Raw genomic sequence first — 18047 nt, forward strand, 5'->3', positions numbered from 1 at the left:
CCACTGAAAGGCTGCTGAGATATTAATGTTCTCATTCCACTATATATAATAGAGAAATAAGAGATGGGCTAAAAAATAATGTTCCCAGTAGCAAAATTATGGTTTAGTAGCATTGAGATGGAAAAGATAGATGTATACCTGTCATCCATATTCTGCTTTTTTCCGTATTCTGTTTAAATATTCTAGAAGAGTTTTCTTCTATACTTTGCTTGCTCTCTCTTTCTCCAGGCTTCTGTTTCAGTATATCTACACCCCACACCAATATTTTATTTTTTATATTTTATAAATTAGTTTCACTGCACCAAGGAGCAAGCAGCTTTTTTTTTTTTTTTTTGGGCAAATCACAACTCAACAAACCAAACTCCATTCCTATATACCCATGGAACAGTATATGAAATCAAAATAAATCTGCATCATCAGTTATTTTTCTACTCTTTGAAATCTGTTTCACATCTAGTACATGCCAATTAAGACTTCAAAACACTGCTTACTGTAGAATGCTCATCTTCAGCTGCAGTCCATGCAGTACTTCTATCACTTTCTGCACATCCCCAAGAAGCTGGTGAGTGGCTACAATCTTCTTGGCATTCTGGTGGGAATAATTTTCTTCCAGAAATGCTAAGCCATGCATATGACCATTACTTAACCACTCCTTCTCATACCAGTATTTTAAGCTGGATCTCTGACCTAAAGCAACAGTAATGAGTGGAATAAAATAATCATTAAGATAACTTTGGTATGTGAACATTACTGGTAATAGTTATCATTAGCTTGATATCGACTAATATAAATCTTGCATCAGCTTATTAATAGTAACTCTTCTTAACAATAGCACTAGTAAAAGTCTATTTGACATGGGACACTCCACTACCCCAAAGACAGAAGGAACATATGAAGTGGGAAGTACATATGACACCTTGCTCCAAGCCAGGGAATTCTACCCAAGTGTAAAGCAGCAGTATTCAGTGAGGACTTCCACGCCAGACAGTTGCAACTGATGGACATCTTCATCTTTTTGATGTATTCTTATTAACACAATACTGCACATTCCAGTAACTAAATCTTCAGGCATGAAGACATTATATAATTCAGTGCAAATGATTTTAAAGAGTCTGTGGACAGACAAACAAATACACGACAGGGCTGTGAACTTCCCATCACCAGTAGTTTCTTTGATGCCTAGTCAGTTACGTTTTATAAGTAGAATGCATGTACCAAGATGCAGTCATTGAAATTTACAATTTTGACCAAAGCCTCCTGCAAATATATGAATACCCCTTGCTGAGGAGGTTGGGGTGTCACAGAAACAGCTGAAATGCATCTGCGTTATCACATTATAAAATAGATGGGATAAACACAATAGTAAAAACAAATTAAGAAGCCAAGCCAAGGAGCATCAATAAAAATCGTGGGATGGGCCTGGAAATGCATTCTGGCTGGGCGCTAACTGATTAAAACAGAGGGTCTCTCTGAAAAGTAGACTATTCAATAGAAGTGTGCTTGTTTTGGAAGAGCAGAAGTTGGGCTTCTGCAGCTGCCCCAGAAGAGCTTGTTCCACAGCCTGGGGAACATCAGAGCAAAGAACAAGTCACCTGCTCATATAAGGCCCAAAACACTTACAACACAGACCTATCTGAAAGAGGCTCCCAGAAGAATTTTAAAATATAGCTAGGTCAATATCCATTAGGGGGTTTTGACAGCTAACAGGGCAAACTTAAAATCAATGCACAATTTTACGGGCAGGAGGTACATAAGAATGCAGAGTGGATGCATGTTACGAACATCATTGCTCAGTGTAGTCATTGCCTATGCTGCTGCATTCCGCACCAGCAGGGAGGATCCCCTGTTCAGAGCCCTACTAAGGGAACTGTAATCATGGAACCTCTGTCACAAAGCCTTGTGTTGCTGTTCAATGGTCATTACGGGATAAATAAAGGCAAAATATTTTCATTCCATGCACAGTATGAATTTCCATGGCTAAGGTGTGGTTGAAAATAATGTAAAGATTAATGTCAACTAAGCTCATTATTTCCAAACATGCCATCTCCATGAGCAGGGATGGGAAAGGGGAGAGAGCACACTCATAACAATCACTAGGCTTGGCTGGCAACAATGTGAGGTCTTGTAGGTATGACTAGAACCACTGCAAAGGAGTTCCAGGCACACCAGCAACATCCCTTAGTAAATAAAGCAACAACATGTGGTCAATGGTAGGAAAGCTGCCAAATACAACGTCAACTCATCCTAATCGAAAATCTACAGATCATTTAGGACCCTGACTGGCAGTCTCAACTCCCTAAGATAGACTGAATCTGGACTTAAACCTATCCAGGATGTCACTGATTTAGAGGTGGACCTGGAGCCAAAAGGCCATTACCCTTCTGGTTTACTGTCTCCTAAAAAGAAAGGTCAGACAGGGAGAGTACTAGCAAGCACTCCTGTGACTTAAAGAGGGGTGAACTGCCATAACCAACTGGCATCCACCACTTACTAAGTGATGTATTGATAATATCCCTTCAACAACAGCAACACAATGGTAGCAAACAGCTTTCTAAGTAGCCAGAGTGGGCACAGATCAGAGTATAAAACACAAAAACCCTTGAAGATATTGGGTACAGTGGAGAAGACAGTTTGTCAGTTGCCCCAAGTTCTGACAATTAAGAGAACTGGAGAGACAAGCCCCAGACTTCTTAATCGTCTCCAAAAAAATTCAGCAAACTTGTTAAGAGTGATTAATTGAAGGAATTACTAAATCATAGAGTGTAAGTCCAGAAGGGACCACTGTGATCATAACACAGGTCATAGGATTTCCCTGAATTAATTCCTGTATGAACTAGAATATGTATTTTATATTATTTCCAGAATGGATAAAAAAAGATATGTGGTGATGTAATCTGAATAAATTTAGATTGTGCATGACACAGAGGAATTAATTTTGATGGCTTCTTACGGTATCTATGTTGACACAAAAAGTGGATCACAAGTGCATTTCAGAGATGAGAGGAGGGGAGAGGAGAGATAGTGATGACTGTTAGGAAACAGCCTCCTGCTGGCTAATTTCATGAGGTAGGTCTGGCACCACCTTAAAGGAGTCTACAGGATTGCTGTTGATGAGCCTGCCACAGCCATCAAAACAGGCATATTTAAAATAAAAGTGGTGGTTTGTAACAACAGTCAGGCACAGGTTCCATCACATTGCTACATGCTGAGAGGCCTGTGTGGGAAAATACCACTGTCATAAATATTACATATCCAAAGTGATGCAATATTAAATTATTCCATTTTTAGTCTATTTACCATCTTTAACATTACTTAGTTCAATATTACATCAATTAATTGCTTTCGCTAACTAAGTTCAAACTATAGCATTACCTAAAGCTTCCTAGCACTTAGTCAACAACAATTTACCATTAGTCTCTAACAAATTTAAAACTCTCAGGAGAGCTCAAAAATAAAACAGACTGAAAAATTAGACAACTTGATCTGTATTTTCCAGTCAAATAGTACACCCCAACTTAAATCTGTGTTACCAGCAAAATATACGGTCTATGCGGAGTATCTTTACAATTATACACATTTAATTCCAACTTCTGTTATGGTTTCACGTAACGCATCTGAACAATGTTGACTAAACAATAACAAATGAAAGCAAATTAAATTCACTTTTAAAAAAAAAACCAATAATCTAAAAAGGACAGACAAACTAACAGGGCAGAAATTAGTGGTATAAGAACAAAAACTATACATATATACTTTTTAATAGATATAAAAAGCTAATAAAATTACTACATGTATTAGAAGGGTCTGTAACCTTAGAAATCTTTGTACCTGGAGGATCTTGGCAAATATAGCAGGTATATTTCTCAGGTACATTATCTTCCAGTAAACCCATACAGACTCCATGCTGCCAGCACAGACACTCTTCACACTGTTTGAAGTCAAGAATTGCACATCAACAAATGAAACCTCAATACGAATACCTTAATTAGTAAGATTAATATGTGTGAGTATGTATGTATATAGTGTCTGTGTAACGAAAAAGCCAATAAACTTAAGAGAAATATAGGCCTAGAAAACAACATCCGGATCCCTCCTTATTTTAAGAACAGCAATTAAATTAAAAGATTGAAAATTTCATTGTAGTTCCACCTTCCCCACTCATTTTTCATAAAAATCACAACCATTTTCGAGTGAAATCAGAGATCATAAAAAGTAGCAAACTGATACCCCTTGAGACCAAAATCCTCTAGTAGATGAGCACATAGAGCAAGCGTCGTTGCAGCCGTATCTGTCCCAGGACGTTAAAGAGACAAGATGGGTGAGATAATATCTTTCATTGGACCAGCTTATTTTGATGAAAGAGACAAGCTTTCCCAGACCCGAAGAGCTCTGTGTAGCTCGAAAGCTTCTCCCTCTCACCAACAGAAGCTGATCCAATAAAAGATATTACCTCATCCACACAGAGCAAGGGTAGCCATAGTACAAATTCAAGCTTCCCCTATCAATGTACCTAAAAAACTCCAGAAGTGAGAGGATAGCTGAGTCACCTTTATTCAATCCTTATTCAGAGCATCACAATCCAGGTATATCATCGAACGTGAAGATACCCTGAAGGCAGAGACATACAATCCTGGTCTAAAGTTAACCAGTATTAAACTATGTCAGTATTAAAGAGGTACAACTTTCTAGTGTAGATAAGGTTGTAGCTGCATTTTGTGTTTCTCTCTTTTTTTTTTTAAACCATGAAAAGTACCCAATTGCAATTTCCAAACAGCTCCTAGAAGTTACCACTAGTCCCATTTACACAGTCTAAAACAGGATACAAAGAACCTTACAGATAAATAAGATAACCAAATCTCTCCTCTAAGGCGTTTCTAAGTTTGATAATGAAAAAGATGGTGGAAGTGGGACAAAACTGCACGAGGGAACATTATTTACAGGACTGTGTTATGGCTCTATCTTCTTTTACATAAACCTGTTACAGAGAGGCCTGAGAGGAAAAAACCTTCCTGACTCTCCCTCATTCCCTGCGTGGCTCTCTGCACAGGCTGTACTGACAGGAACAAAGGTGTTTTTCAACTGAATTAGCTCAACCTAATAGTTACAAAATGGCCAGCTCAAACAACCTTAAAAGTATTAAACTGTACCTACAGGGGCATGAATTGGCTAACTCAACTGAGAAACATGTTTATTGTCCCTACGGCCACAGAGATTGTTTAGACTAGAGTTTGGGCCCTGTTTTGAGAGAACTGATTTCCAATTAACTGAAGTTATCCTTTTAGAAATGTAAACTTAGACACTACACAAATGCCTGTAGTTAACTCCTGCAGTAAACTCTAGTCTAGACATATCCTTTGGGACATATCTTCCATCTATGGGGAGAACACATGACTGCAAAGTACATTAGAAAGCACCAACAGATTCTGAACACCCAGGTTCATGGTTAGATCCAGTGACCTTGGGGCAGAGACAGAGAAGACCATGGAAAGGGGGTGGGGGAGGAGAGCACTACACGAAAGGTGGAGAGGGACATGTGGAAGAAGAGAGACTCTCACCCCCTGCCCCACAAATAGACTGCAAGATCCATGTACCAAGTCTCTGAGGAGGCTGGGATTAAGGAGAGCCTCTCCCAAAAAATGGGGAGAGGAAAAGAGGAGGCATTCCGTCACCCTACGAACTGGAGGGGAAGAGTGGTGCAAAAAATAGGAAGGAGACAGGCCAGTCAAGAAGGATGGGGTGGAAGTAGCCCCTCTTCTCACCACTAAGACAATGGTGGTAAAATGGGCAACAGCAAGATCAGTTGAGAAGAAAAGACTCTCCATCCAAAAAAAGAAAAGGCAGGTACTCCTTCCAAAACAGGTCTCCCCAATAAGGGAAGGGAAGAGGAGGCAGAGAAATCCTGCCAAGGGAGGGGCCAGAGGAAAACCCAAGGGAAAGGATGGGTTAATGGGAGGAGGGAAAGCAAGCAGAGGAAAAAGGAAGCCAGCCGAGGATGTGTCAAGAACAAAGAGGAGAGCTCCAGGCCCTGTCTAAACTAGCACTTCTGTAAAATTCCCCGTGGCTGCACAACAGCGGAGCTGCACCAGTGAGAGATTTTAGGGAATGTGCTAGTGTAGACTGGGTCCAGAGGGGAAAGGGCAGAAAAGTAAAAGGGTGTTGTAAAACTGAAACCCACTCTGCTTAAAAGCATGATTTAAAAATAGTGCCAAGGCACTACTACACTGGGCAACAAACGAGCTGACAGAACAGTATTTTCCTCCAATTTTTCAATTCTAGTAATCTCAAGGATTACTGGTAGCAATCACACACAAAACATGTTCAGATAGAAGTGGTTTTTAGTTTATACATCTTTAACTGGATGTAAAGCAGACACTGAAAAAGCAGAAAGAAAGATTAGTGAGTACAAAAGGAAGGAAAAGTCACGGAAAACTAGAAAGATCAGGACAAATAAAAAGGAAAGAAGTCTGTTACTTTTGTTTCAAAGTTTTACAGCAAGTTTATAGAAATGAAACAAAAAAACACACAGACATTCAGTTTGAGTTACTATACTGAATCAGGAGATATCAAAGCATGGGACTGTGGAATGAGGAAGACTGGGGAGACTCTCATAAGCCCATTATCACTGTATAAGGGGCAAGGGAAAACCTGTTTTGGTTTTAGATGTTGACCTCCTGACATTTTGAAAATACATGTGTGCAACAGAGATAAATGAGAAATACGCAAAGCATAATTTGCCACACAGGCAAAATACCCAACTACAGAATTCAAGACAGCTGTTTTAACTAAAGTGAATGTTTTGAAATGTCTTCTAAAATGCGGAAAGTTGCCCCAGACACTTCAGAGCATTCCATGGAAGGACACAATGCTCATCACCCTTTTTTAACTGTCTGTCTAGTGCTTCCCACTTTTGCTTCCTGGCTACAGACCCACTGTAACAGGTGAGAGGAAGCAGACTGAGCCAGAGTATAGATTAGTAATGGAAAGTGAGCTAAAATGAGGAGCTAGAGATTTTGAAGGAGGAGAAAAGGTGGACAAGGGGGGGGGGGAAGAGAACAAAAGGGCTAAAAAACCAAACCAAACAAATTAATTATATATACAAAGAAGGTGAGGCGTGAATTTCCCCAAGCTGGTATGTGGAGCAGCTCCATATCTTCCAGAATTAAAACAAAAAATTAAACTAAAAGAAAGACGCACAACCCCCACAAAATAATAATAATAAAAAAAAAAAAATCAGGAACTAAACCCAGAAGAGATTATGCAGACTTGTTCTATTTGGGACAAATTGTTGTCCAGACCTTACCTTGGGGATGTTGGCCCCAGGAGAAAGTCTCATTCCCCTCCAATAAAAGGGTGATCAATGTAAAAACTGAATTGCTGCCTATATAGCTCTAATAGCAAAACCCTATGGCCCCTCCAGAGTTAAGCAGAGACCAGGATGAAGCCTAGGTGACAATTTGACACAGGTCCATATTTAAATAAGGTTTTGTTTCAGTTCTAGTACTATTAACTTAGTAATTCTTGCTATACAAACATATTATTTCAATGCAAAAAACATGTACATACCTTTCTGTAACTACTGTTTTCAGACACAAATGGTTAAAAATTTTATACTATATATTAAACTGTACATGGTATAGTTGAAACTTTAACATGCTGCACTTCCTGTTACTGGGCCCAATCCTGCTCCAACTGAAATCAGTGGGAGGTTTATTGTCAGCTTTTAAGGGAGCTGCACCAGACCCTTTGTTATTTGAACTGTGCCAATATTAGAATTGCATACAATTTTTGTATGTAATCTTTTTATAAAGAAAAATAAAGATATTTTCCATGGCTAATGGCACTGAACTTCTTAGAGATGACCAGAGTGGGGAAGAGAATATTACTCACTTGTAATTCTGCCTTTTTGTAGATAAGATCTCACAGGAGTCCCACTCACAGGTCTTGCAGCCCCAGTGACAGTCATGCATAAACTACTCTAGCTCTTATGTTTTTGATGCCTCAAGACACCTGTGCGTTGACACAAGGGCTCCCTGGAATGTGTATGCTCCAACAAGCACCTCAGAGGTCCCAGAAAATTCTAGCCGGTTTCTTTCAGAGCAGTAAGAAAAGGCAGCATTTTGTCCCATTCTAACTGGCATTTAGAGTGCTCACATTTAAAAAAACCAGAAGTCAGCAATTCCTCCAGGAATGGGCAAATCTCCAAATAACTGCTTTGAGGGCAGATAGAGGAGACACCTCAAATCTGAGCTTCCAAATTGTGAGGTAAGGTAGAGGTCTGAGTGCGAATCTTCTGGGGGGGTGGGGGGGGGAGGGAATATCTTCAACAATGCAGATTTACAAGTAAGTAGTTTTTTCTTCTTTAAGATTACCAACTGCACAGGATTTTCACTCTTTCAAGAGTGGCTTGGGGGATGACTCAAAAATAATTAGAACGCTCCAAGAAGCAGTGTCAAAAAGAGGCTGGTACCCAATAAAGAAGAAGTCGTCTCTCCCCTCTTCCCCCACCCCTCATACCTCAATAGGATAATGAAAAACATACATAAACAGCATCCAAGGATGCACCCTTCTAAAACAGAAACTTTCTAAAGCTGGCCGACTCAAATAGGAGAAGTCTCAGTATGTGAATACACAGATGGAGAAATACAAATCCATATAAAGAAAAGGAGTACTTGTGGCACCTAAGAGACTAACAAATTTATTTGAGCATAAGCTTTCGTGAGCTACAGCTCACTTCATCGGATGCATTCAGTGAAACAAATCCATATGTATTCTTCTGTTATACAATTCCCCAGACAAGACAAGCATAGAGAGTCTAGGCAATTACTTAAATAACTAAGCGTTTCTACCAAACTAAGATTTGATGTCCTAGTCAATTTTAATTACAATGTAGGCAATGCAGCTAAGAAAATAACCCAACGCCACCTAGATATCACAACCACCATGGACTTCTTCAAATTACAGCAATTCCCATAACAAAGCCAGCCATGCACGAGACCCCTTCACCCATGCCTTTGGGCACGTCTCTGAAGTATAGACAGCTTCACTCTCCTGGACAGACAGCCCCCTCCTCACGACAGCCAACCAGAGCAATCCACCATCACTATTTTTGTGAACCAACAAAATTAGTTCAACCCTAAAAGCTCTTGGCCCCTCCCCCCCCCCAAAAAACCTTCCAGAAGACCCTGTAATAGAGACATCCAAAATGAAGACAGACAGACACCGAGCTACCACCATATGTGGGTGGTCCCCTGTGTTTTGCAATAATAGAATTTACCATAGAAATCCACCCCTTGCCAGAAAATTGTACTCCAGCATCTAAATTTTAATTTCTAATCAAGTTATACTTCTAGCCCTCACATCTATGAAATAGGAGAGCAGTTTAACTGAAGAAATTATATTTTCCTGAGTCTGCAGATAGCCTGAAACAATAGCATAGAGAGATGTGAACTTTCCCAATTCAGCTCTATAGGGCATTAAGTCTGACATCTACGCCTGATAATCGTAAACATTACTATTTCACTGCTGATCATTTTAGGACAACCCCAAAGCTAATTATGTGTATATCACTCCCAACAACTTCCTGCATGTTCTCAAGTACTAATTGTGCCTATGCAGCTGCTACACCACCAGTCCCCCATCCCAATAACTACTACCATGGAAAACATGTTATCCATATAAAAATCTGCTGCAAATCAAAGACTGAAAATATGGTAACATAAAAGACAATATTAAAATAAAAATACATGCTACTGTACTGATTGCATTATTCAATTTCATATTACATTTGTAAAAACAGAAAGGTAACTCAGGAGCTATAATTTTTAAAGTACATTATGTCTCTATATATTCCAGTTTATGGGAGACGCAGCCTTGGCACTGCTGAGCCTTAGAAACGTTTTAGAAAGAAACCCTTATTGGGACTGCACAAGTACCCTCTAGTGGTGCCTAATTTTACAGCAGAGATTAAAAAATAATGGTAATTTATAATCAACAAAAGGGTAATATGATGAGATGGCAGACAAATACACTTCCGCTGAATACAAGGAGAGACTGAAAAACGTTAACTACAGTAAGAAGTCTAAGTTGAATAATATGAAAACAGATTGCAGAGAATCTGCTACTCATGGTGAAACCTCTTCCGCTTCTGAGAAAAATATTTAACAAGTAGTTTCCTAGACTGTAATAGGATTTTCCCCATTTCCACAGTACAAGTTAGGTCAGTCAGCATCCTCTCATTCAAGATGTGAGGATGCAGCATGCAAAAGCCTTTCTGGGTCAAGATGTCTGATATCACTGGTAGGAGATATGGCAACTCCCATCAAGTCTGAAGAGATATGCATACAGGTAGTGCTAAGTCAATTAGCATGACTCCCCAAGCTTGTGCACATTAGTGGTGTGAAAGATTTTGGCCAAAGGGTCACTCATCCTCAAAGAATCCAGGCAACCAAAAAGATAAATAAAACCACTAGTTTTTGTCATGTCTCAACTTATATCCACTCTCAATGCTCTTTAGGCTCAAGGAAAACAAAAGTCCCCAACCCCTTGAGTCAGGAACAAACAAAAGCAATCTCTGATCCTCCCTGCTCCGGAGGTTAAGGTAAGCAAAAGATTTAAAATCCCTTTGCCTCAGGATTAAGAACAGTCTCTAATTGTAAAGACACGAGAAATTCACAACCTAGGGATATTTAAAAGGCAGGCAGCCAGTTCCCCTCAAAGCTTCCAACAGACAGCATCTGATTTCTTCTTTTTCCTCCTATGTCCCAGACTGGTTTCCTGCAAGGTTAATGAGACTCAGCTACTTTTAAACCCTGCTCACTAATCCTCATGTCCTATGACATAAAATGGCCTATTCCAGCTTCTTAAGGACTCCTAATCCACACCCCATGCAAGACCTATCCCAGAGAAACAGCTGATGGCATAACAGGGTGAGGTGTATTTCTTTTCTGCCACTTTGAACTTGGGGAGAAAAGTCTGCAGTGTCTTCCATACTTTCTCAGGCAATTGGGTCTGAAATAAGATGCAAGGGCAAAGAAAGGGCTTCCAGTCAAGTTACCAGTCAAGCTTGATTGTTGAGGACAGAAACTGATTCAAACCCAACTGTTTTAGCCAGCTGCTTTATACATCTGAGGCAACAGAGGGATACTGGATCCTCCGGAGCACAGTAACTGTCTTTCTGTTCCTCTGCTGCAGATATGTATCCTGCCTCTGAAAAATTCTCCCCAGCAAATACTTATCCCCACTCAACCTCTTGCATTGATGAGGGTAATGCAAGATTTGTCACTGCTTTGCAAGTAATGTCAGCTGAACCAAGATATTTCATACAAGGTTATTTCAGAGTGTTAGACCAGCTTGCCTTGCACAGATGAATCCTACTTCTAGGGCACATATATTGATGCTGGAATAAACGGTGGTCCCATACCACCAAGTGCTCTGACAGATTTAGGCGTTGAATATGGTGCCATTATGACACTATATGACTAACCTGAAACACTTGAGTATTTCCACCAACATGCACTGCTGCCATCAAGTTTCTCCAAATGCTGCTCCCTACTTGGATTGGGGTATCTGGAGCCTTTGAGTTGGGAAGCTTGGAGTCAAAGGTGATGCACCAAAGGAGAGCTAGCTCTCTCTCAGAGCTTCCTGAACTGCATTTTTCATTAGATGAGTTGGAGCTCAGCCACTGACTTGGCACACGAATGCACCAAGGGTATCAAATCATCACTACTTTGGAGACCTCTGCTTCAAAATGGATGGTTCAGATTGCTTTGATACACCTAGTAAAGCAGATCTGCTAGGTCTGTGTCAACAGAAACGGCAACAGGCCAGAATTATGGGCATCTGATGGCAGCCGCCAGGACTGATTCCAGATGATCCTTTCAAAGCATATACAACCCATATATCTAGTCACATTGACGCCAAGTTCCTCTCCCAGATGCAGAGCACACCAGCCATGCCTACCATTGAGATATTCCAGCCACTAACACTTTCTCAAATTGTTGAGCTTCTTTACATTCTCCTTTTTGCATGCAACAGAATTACAAAGTAGCAGTCAGAGATAATGACCAATCAACAAAGCACTAAAAAATATAATATGAGATAAAAGACTATATTGGGTGCATTTATGAGCCAAAAGGTAGTACAGACTTGACTTGAAGTCTTGCAACCAAGCCAAACTAACTAAAGGGGTTTGGGGATTCAAAAGTGAGCCAGGGAGCTTCAAAAACATTCCTAAAACTGACCATTTCCCAAAAAGGGAGCCAAGAGCCCATTAACAACTGGTACTCCAGGCACAAAGTATCAGCAACCCAAACCACTCCACAGAACTGATTCAATTATTTTCACCACTGGCCAAAATTCAGAGAAATGATCAAAAGATACCAGGCAACTTGCCAAAAGAGCAGTGGTGAACAGAGCTGGAGCAACAACAGTTAAAATCAAAACATTGGCTGCCAGGTGCTTTTTTGCTGATTGAAGTTAGTATGGAACTGGCTCCAATGGTCTGTAGTTGGTGCACATTCAGTAGGTAGATCTCTCCTAACAACATACATATGCCTCAGAGCATCAAAGCACTTAAGAGCTAGGGGAGCTCCCTGAAGCCCCAAGTGTGGAATCTTGTGCGGATATTTATAGAGAAAGGGAAAGTCCCACATTTGCTGCTGCTATTGTGGGGCTGGAAACAGGTATTTTTACAAACTAGGTTGAAAGGAGAGTAGTATATCCAGATTGAATGGATGGATCTTCAAAAAAGTTAAAACTTAGAATGTGCAGATTATTACATAATGCATCAAGAATTTCAGGACCCACCTGCACCCAAAAGAGCAGGTTTAATTTTTTAAAATAGACCACCATCAGATTTTTTCCTGCCCCAATGTTAAAAAATATTTTTAGAGGATTTTACTAAGGCATTTAATAATATCCCTCATGTAAACTGAGTCAAGCACTAACTCGCTGTACTTGTTCATCCTTTTGACTGGGCCAAGTATGGTGAATGTATATTGTGATGAGGCAGGGCTTTTAAAATGAGCAGATAAATAGCTTCTGAGCATGCTCAGAAGCTTGAGGAAGGTTTCAAACCAGTTTCAACATTTTCATTTTAATATATTAACCTAGCAAAGACACTATCTTCAAAGAGAACTATGTCCATGACAAGTTAAAAACTTCAACCATTTTTGCTGTAGCTCTGTTTTTTTTTTTTTTAAAGTGTTTTTGTAAAGAAGTAGGAACAATGTTTCCCCCCTCCCATTCACCCTTAATTCAAAAGTAACTGAAGATTTTACTCAAACTTTCAAAAAGGCAACATTAATGGTGATGGTCCTAATGAACTTACATGGAACATGAATTTCTGAGGTGAGCTACCAAAATATAATTTGTTCACCTGCTACCATGGAACAGTTGCTTGCCCCTGCTAAACTAATCTTTTTTTTTTTCTTTTTCTTTTTTGAGATGTCAGGGCAGAGCAATGATACATTTTGTAAGGGATCCACTCTCACATATTCCTACGTAGATTCTTCCACCGTTGGGCTTCAGATGACATCCTTTCCTGTATTTACATTTACTTCACTGCACATCCACAGTCTACAATCATATACCTGAATCATAAAGTCATTTTCTTCTTCCACTTCACAAATGCACCGAACAATCCCAAAGTCACTGTCTTCTTCATCGAATTCCTCATCGGGGTTAGTGGTTACGTCAATGTCCTGACTGCAGTCATCATCACTCCAAAGCAAACTATCTGTAGATGACTCACTCAAGGTATCTTCCTCTGTGTCAAAAAGTTAAATTGAATAAATCTGTCAGAGTGATTACAGGAAAAAGCCAAATGGGGTGGCCATTCTAAATTACTGTATATCTGGGGATACGCACTGCAGGCAATATAAAATATGTCAAAGCATCTGTGTTTAAAGTAACAGTACAGTATGCAGGGGTGAGGGATAGCTCAGTGGTTTGAGTATTAGCCTGCTTAGCCAAGGGTTGTGAGTTCAGTCCTCGAGGGGGCCATTTAGGGATCTGGGGCAAAAATTGGGGGATTGCCCCTGCTTTGAGCAGGGGGTTAGACTAGATGACCTCCTGAGGTCCCCTCCAACCCTGATATTCTATGAGTAGTAGGCTTAGAACGTGTTGAATTTGTATATTATTAGTTAGCAAAATCATATCTGCTAATTAATAGCTACTCCAAAATACCTTTTGCCTTATCAAAACCTTCAGAATTCGTTAAGATTTTAGTTCCCAAAATATATCTGAAAGTGTCTCAAAACAAAAACAAAGTCACAAGATTCCTTTCCCACTAAGTGAGACCTGTTCCTACTTCTGTAGAAAAAGCAGAAGTGAGAACCACAATCTGGAAGAAAAGTATATTTGTTTCTGGAATGAGGAGTTCACATCTCTGAGATGGCCAATTCCATCCAGACAACTAACAAAAGTTTGTGTCTTCAAGGTCTGAATTTATTGAAACCGGGACGGATTTTGTGATGCTATTCCCAGCTAGATGTAGGAGTATCTAGAGGAACAAAAATTTATCTTCTTTGAGGCCAAAGATTTTTTTTCCCTGTCACGTGTTGTTTTAAAATCCACTGAAGTTCCTGTGGCAACACCTAAAAATTTAATAAGCTCTTTATCAATAACTCAATATTTACAGAGTTGTAACTGCTTTGATAATAGGAGATCAGTTACACATTTCAAAGCCACACCCTGTAGAAGGAGACAGTGCTGTAGAACATTGCACCACTGGGAGCCACTACCTGCCCAAAAGACACGTCTCCCAAGAACGGTCACTGTACTGCACAGTGACGGGGTACATACAGCATGCATCCCTACCATGCAGTTGCGCTGCTGTATCGCTTTAGTGAAGATACTCCTACACTGATAGGAAAGCTTCTCCTGTCAACATAGTTAAGGTATGGTATAACTACGTTGCTCAGAGGGATAGATTTTTCACATCCCTGAGTTACATAGTTATACAGATATAGGTCTGTAGTGCAGACCTAGTCCCAGTCCCCACACAGGGAATCAAGGAGTGGAAGGAAAGCTTTGAACTCGCTCTTTCTTGTGCATCAATACAAGTTTGTCAGAAGGTGGAGATGGATGGCAGGAGGGGAAATCACTTGATTGTTATCTGTTAGGTTCACTCCCTCTGGGGCACCTGGCATTGGCCACTGTTGGTAGACAGGATACTGGGCTGGATGGACCTTTGGTCTGACCCAGTATGGCCATTCTTATGTTAAGTTGGGAACAAACCGAGCTCTTCATACATATTCAATATCAGAAACAATGTTGATTTGTTTTAAGTTTATAATGAATTAAAAAAATGCTAGGTTTAAGGCTGCCCAAGCAAACTTAACTCTGCCCTCTTTTGCATATAGTTTATAATTACATTAAAACATACTATTTAAACAAATACAATGAAACCAATACTGTACAGCCCCAGATATATGACATGTTGTAATTTCTTCATTTATTTTATAGGGCTGTCAATTAATCAGTTAGCTCATGCGAATAACTAAAAAAAATTAATCAAATCGCAGTTTTAATCGCACTGTTAAACAGAATACAAACTGAAATTTATTAAATATTTTTGGATGTATTTCTACATTTTAAAATATATTGTTTTCAATTACAACAGAATACAAAGTGTACAGTGTTCACTTTATATGTAAAAAAAATTAAACAGATTTTTCAATTCACCTCATACAAGTACTGTAGTGCAATCTCTTTGTTGAGACAGTGCAAAGTACAGATGTAGATTTTTTTTTGTTACATATCTGCATTCAAACAAAACAATGTGCCTACAAGTCCACTCAGTCCTACTTCTTGTTCATACAATCACTAATACAAACAAGTTTGTTTACATTTACAGGAGATAATGATGCCTTCTTATTTACAATGTCACCTGAAAGTGAGAACAGGCGTTTGCATGGCATTTTTGAGGCAGGCATTGCAGGGTATATGCGTACCAGATATGCCTTTCATATGCCCCTTCATGCTTTGGCCACCATTCCAGAGGACATGCTTCCATTCTGATGATGCTAAATGTGTTAATTAAATTTGTGATTGAACTCCTTGGGGGAGAACTGTATGTCTCCTGCTCTGTTCTACCCGCGTTCTATTACATATTTCATGTTTAGCAGGCTCAGATGATGAGCCAGCACACGTTGTTTGTTTTAAGAACACTTTCATTTCAGATTTGACTAAATGCAAAGAAGGTACCAATGTGATATTTCTAAAGATAGCTGCAGCACTTGACCCAAGGTTTAAGAATCTGAAGTGCCTTCCAAAATCGGAGAGGGAAGACATGTGGAGCATGCTTTCAGAAGTCTTAAAAAAGCAACACTCCGATGCGGAAACTACAGAGCCTGAACCACCAAAAAAGAAAATCAACCTTTTGCTGGTGGCATCTAACTCAGATGATGAAAATGAACATGCGTCTGTCCGCAAGGCTTTGGATCATTAATGAGCAGAACCCGTCATCAGCATGGACTCATGTCCTCTGGAATGGTGGTTGAAGCATGAAGGGACACATGAATCTTTAGCGTATCTGGCACATAAATATCTTGCAACATCAGCTACAACAGTGCCATACAAACACCTGTTCTCACTTTCTGGTGACATTGTAAACAAGAAACGGGCAGCATTATCTTCTGCAAATGTAAACAAACTTGTCTGTCTGAACAATTGGCTGAACAAGAAGTAGGACTGATTTGACTTGTAGGCTGTGAAGTTTTACATTGTTTTATTTTTTAATGGAGTTTTTTTTGGTACATAATTGTACATTTATACGTTCAACTGTCACGATAAAGAGATTGCACTACAGTACTTGTATAAGAAGGCGGCAGCATTATCTCCTGTAAATGTAAACAAACTTGTTTGTCTTAGTGATTGCCTGAACAAGTAGTAAGACTGAGTGTACTTGTAGGCATATTGTTTTGTTTGAGTGCAGATATGTAACAAAAAACAAAACAATCTACATTTGTAAATTGCACTTTCACAACAAAGAGATTGCACTACAGTACTTGTACTGAAAATACTATTTCTTTTGTTTTTTACAGTGCAAATATTTGTAATAAAAATATAAAGTGAGCAGTGTACACTTAGTATTGTGTTGAAATTGAAATCAATATATTTGAAAAGGTAGAAAAATCCAAAAATATTTAAATAAATGGTATTGCATTATTAACAGCACAATTAATCACTCGATTAATTGCAATTAATTTCTTTAATCATTTGACAGCCCTACTATTTTACTTACACTAAAATGTTTGTCAGAATGGTCCAACATCTTTAATTGACATTGATTTGTTTCTTCTCTCATTTAAGTATTCGAGTAACTTTTGTGTAGTATACATTTTTCTATTCAACCATCAGCACAAACTTTTAGATACAACTTGGGACTGAGGCAGTTAACTATAAAAGATAACTGCCAATTCAGGAAGCCTATACATGTTCAGTAAGGATAAGTGCAGGGTCCTGCACTTAGGACGGAAGAACCCAATGCACAGCTACAGACTAGGGACCGAATGGCTAGGCAGCAGTTCTGCGGAAAAGGACCTAGGGGTGACAGTGGACGAGAAGCTGGATATGAGTCAGCAGTGTGCCCTTGTTGCCAAGAAGGCCAATGGCATTTTGGGATGTATAAGTAGGGGCATAGCGAGCAGATCGAGGGACGTGATCGTTCCCCTCTATTCGACATTGGTGAGGCCTCATAGAATCATAGAATATCAGGGTTGGAAGCGACCCCAGAAGGTCATCTAGTCCAACTCATCTGGAGTACTGTGTCCAGTTTTGGGCCCCACACTTCAAGAAGGATGTGGATAAATTGGAGAGAGTCCAGCGAAGGGCAACAAAAGTGATTAGGGGACTGGAACACATGAGTTATGAGGAGAGGCTGAGGGAGCTGGGATTGTTTAGCCTGCAGAAGAGAAGAATGAGGGGGGATTTGATAGCTGCTTTCAACTACCTGAAAGGGGGTTCCAAAGAGGATGGCTCTAGACTGTTCTCAATGGTAGCAGATGACAGAACGAGGAGTAATGGTCTCAAGTTGCAGTGGGGGA

General features: G+C 39.7%; 1 protein-coding gene across 7 annotated transcripts in view; it reads right to left on the minus strand.

Moving 5' to 3' along the window:
- PHF20 (PHD finger protein 20) overlaps positions 1 to 18047 on the minus strand; it is a 189631-nt gene that overhangs the window by 22671 nt on the left and 148913 nt on the right. For all 7 annotated transcript variants that reach the window (XM_084646317.1, XM_084646322.1, XM_084646321.1 and 4 more), the window contains 3 exons: positions 13590 to 13765; positions 3829 to 3928; positions 492 to 687 (listed from right to left, as the gene is read on the minus strand). In XM_084646317.1, the coding sequence (XP_084502443.1) occupies positions 492 to 687; positions 3829 to 3928; positions 13590 to 13765 (472 nt within the window). The remainder of the gene's footprint in view (positions 1 to 491; positions 688 to 3828; positions 3929 to 13589; positions 13766 to 18047) is intronic.

Source organism: Lepidochelys olivacea, assembly GCF_965140295.1.
Source record: "Lepidochelys olivacea isolate rLepOli2 genome assembly, chromosome: 13".
Lineage (NCBI taxonomy): Eukaryota > Metazoa > Chordata > Testudines > Cheloniidae > Lepidochelys > Lepidochelys olivacea.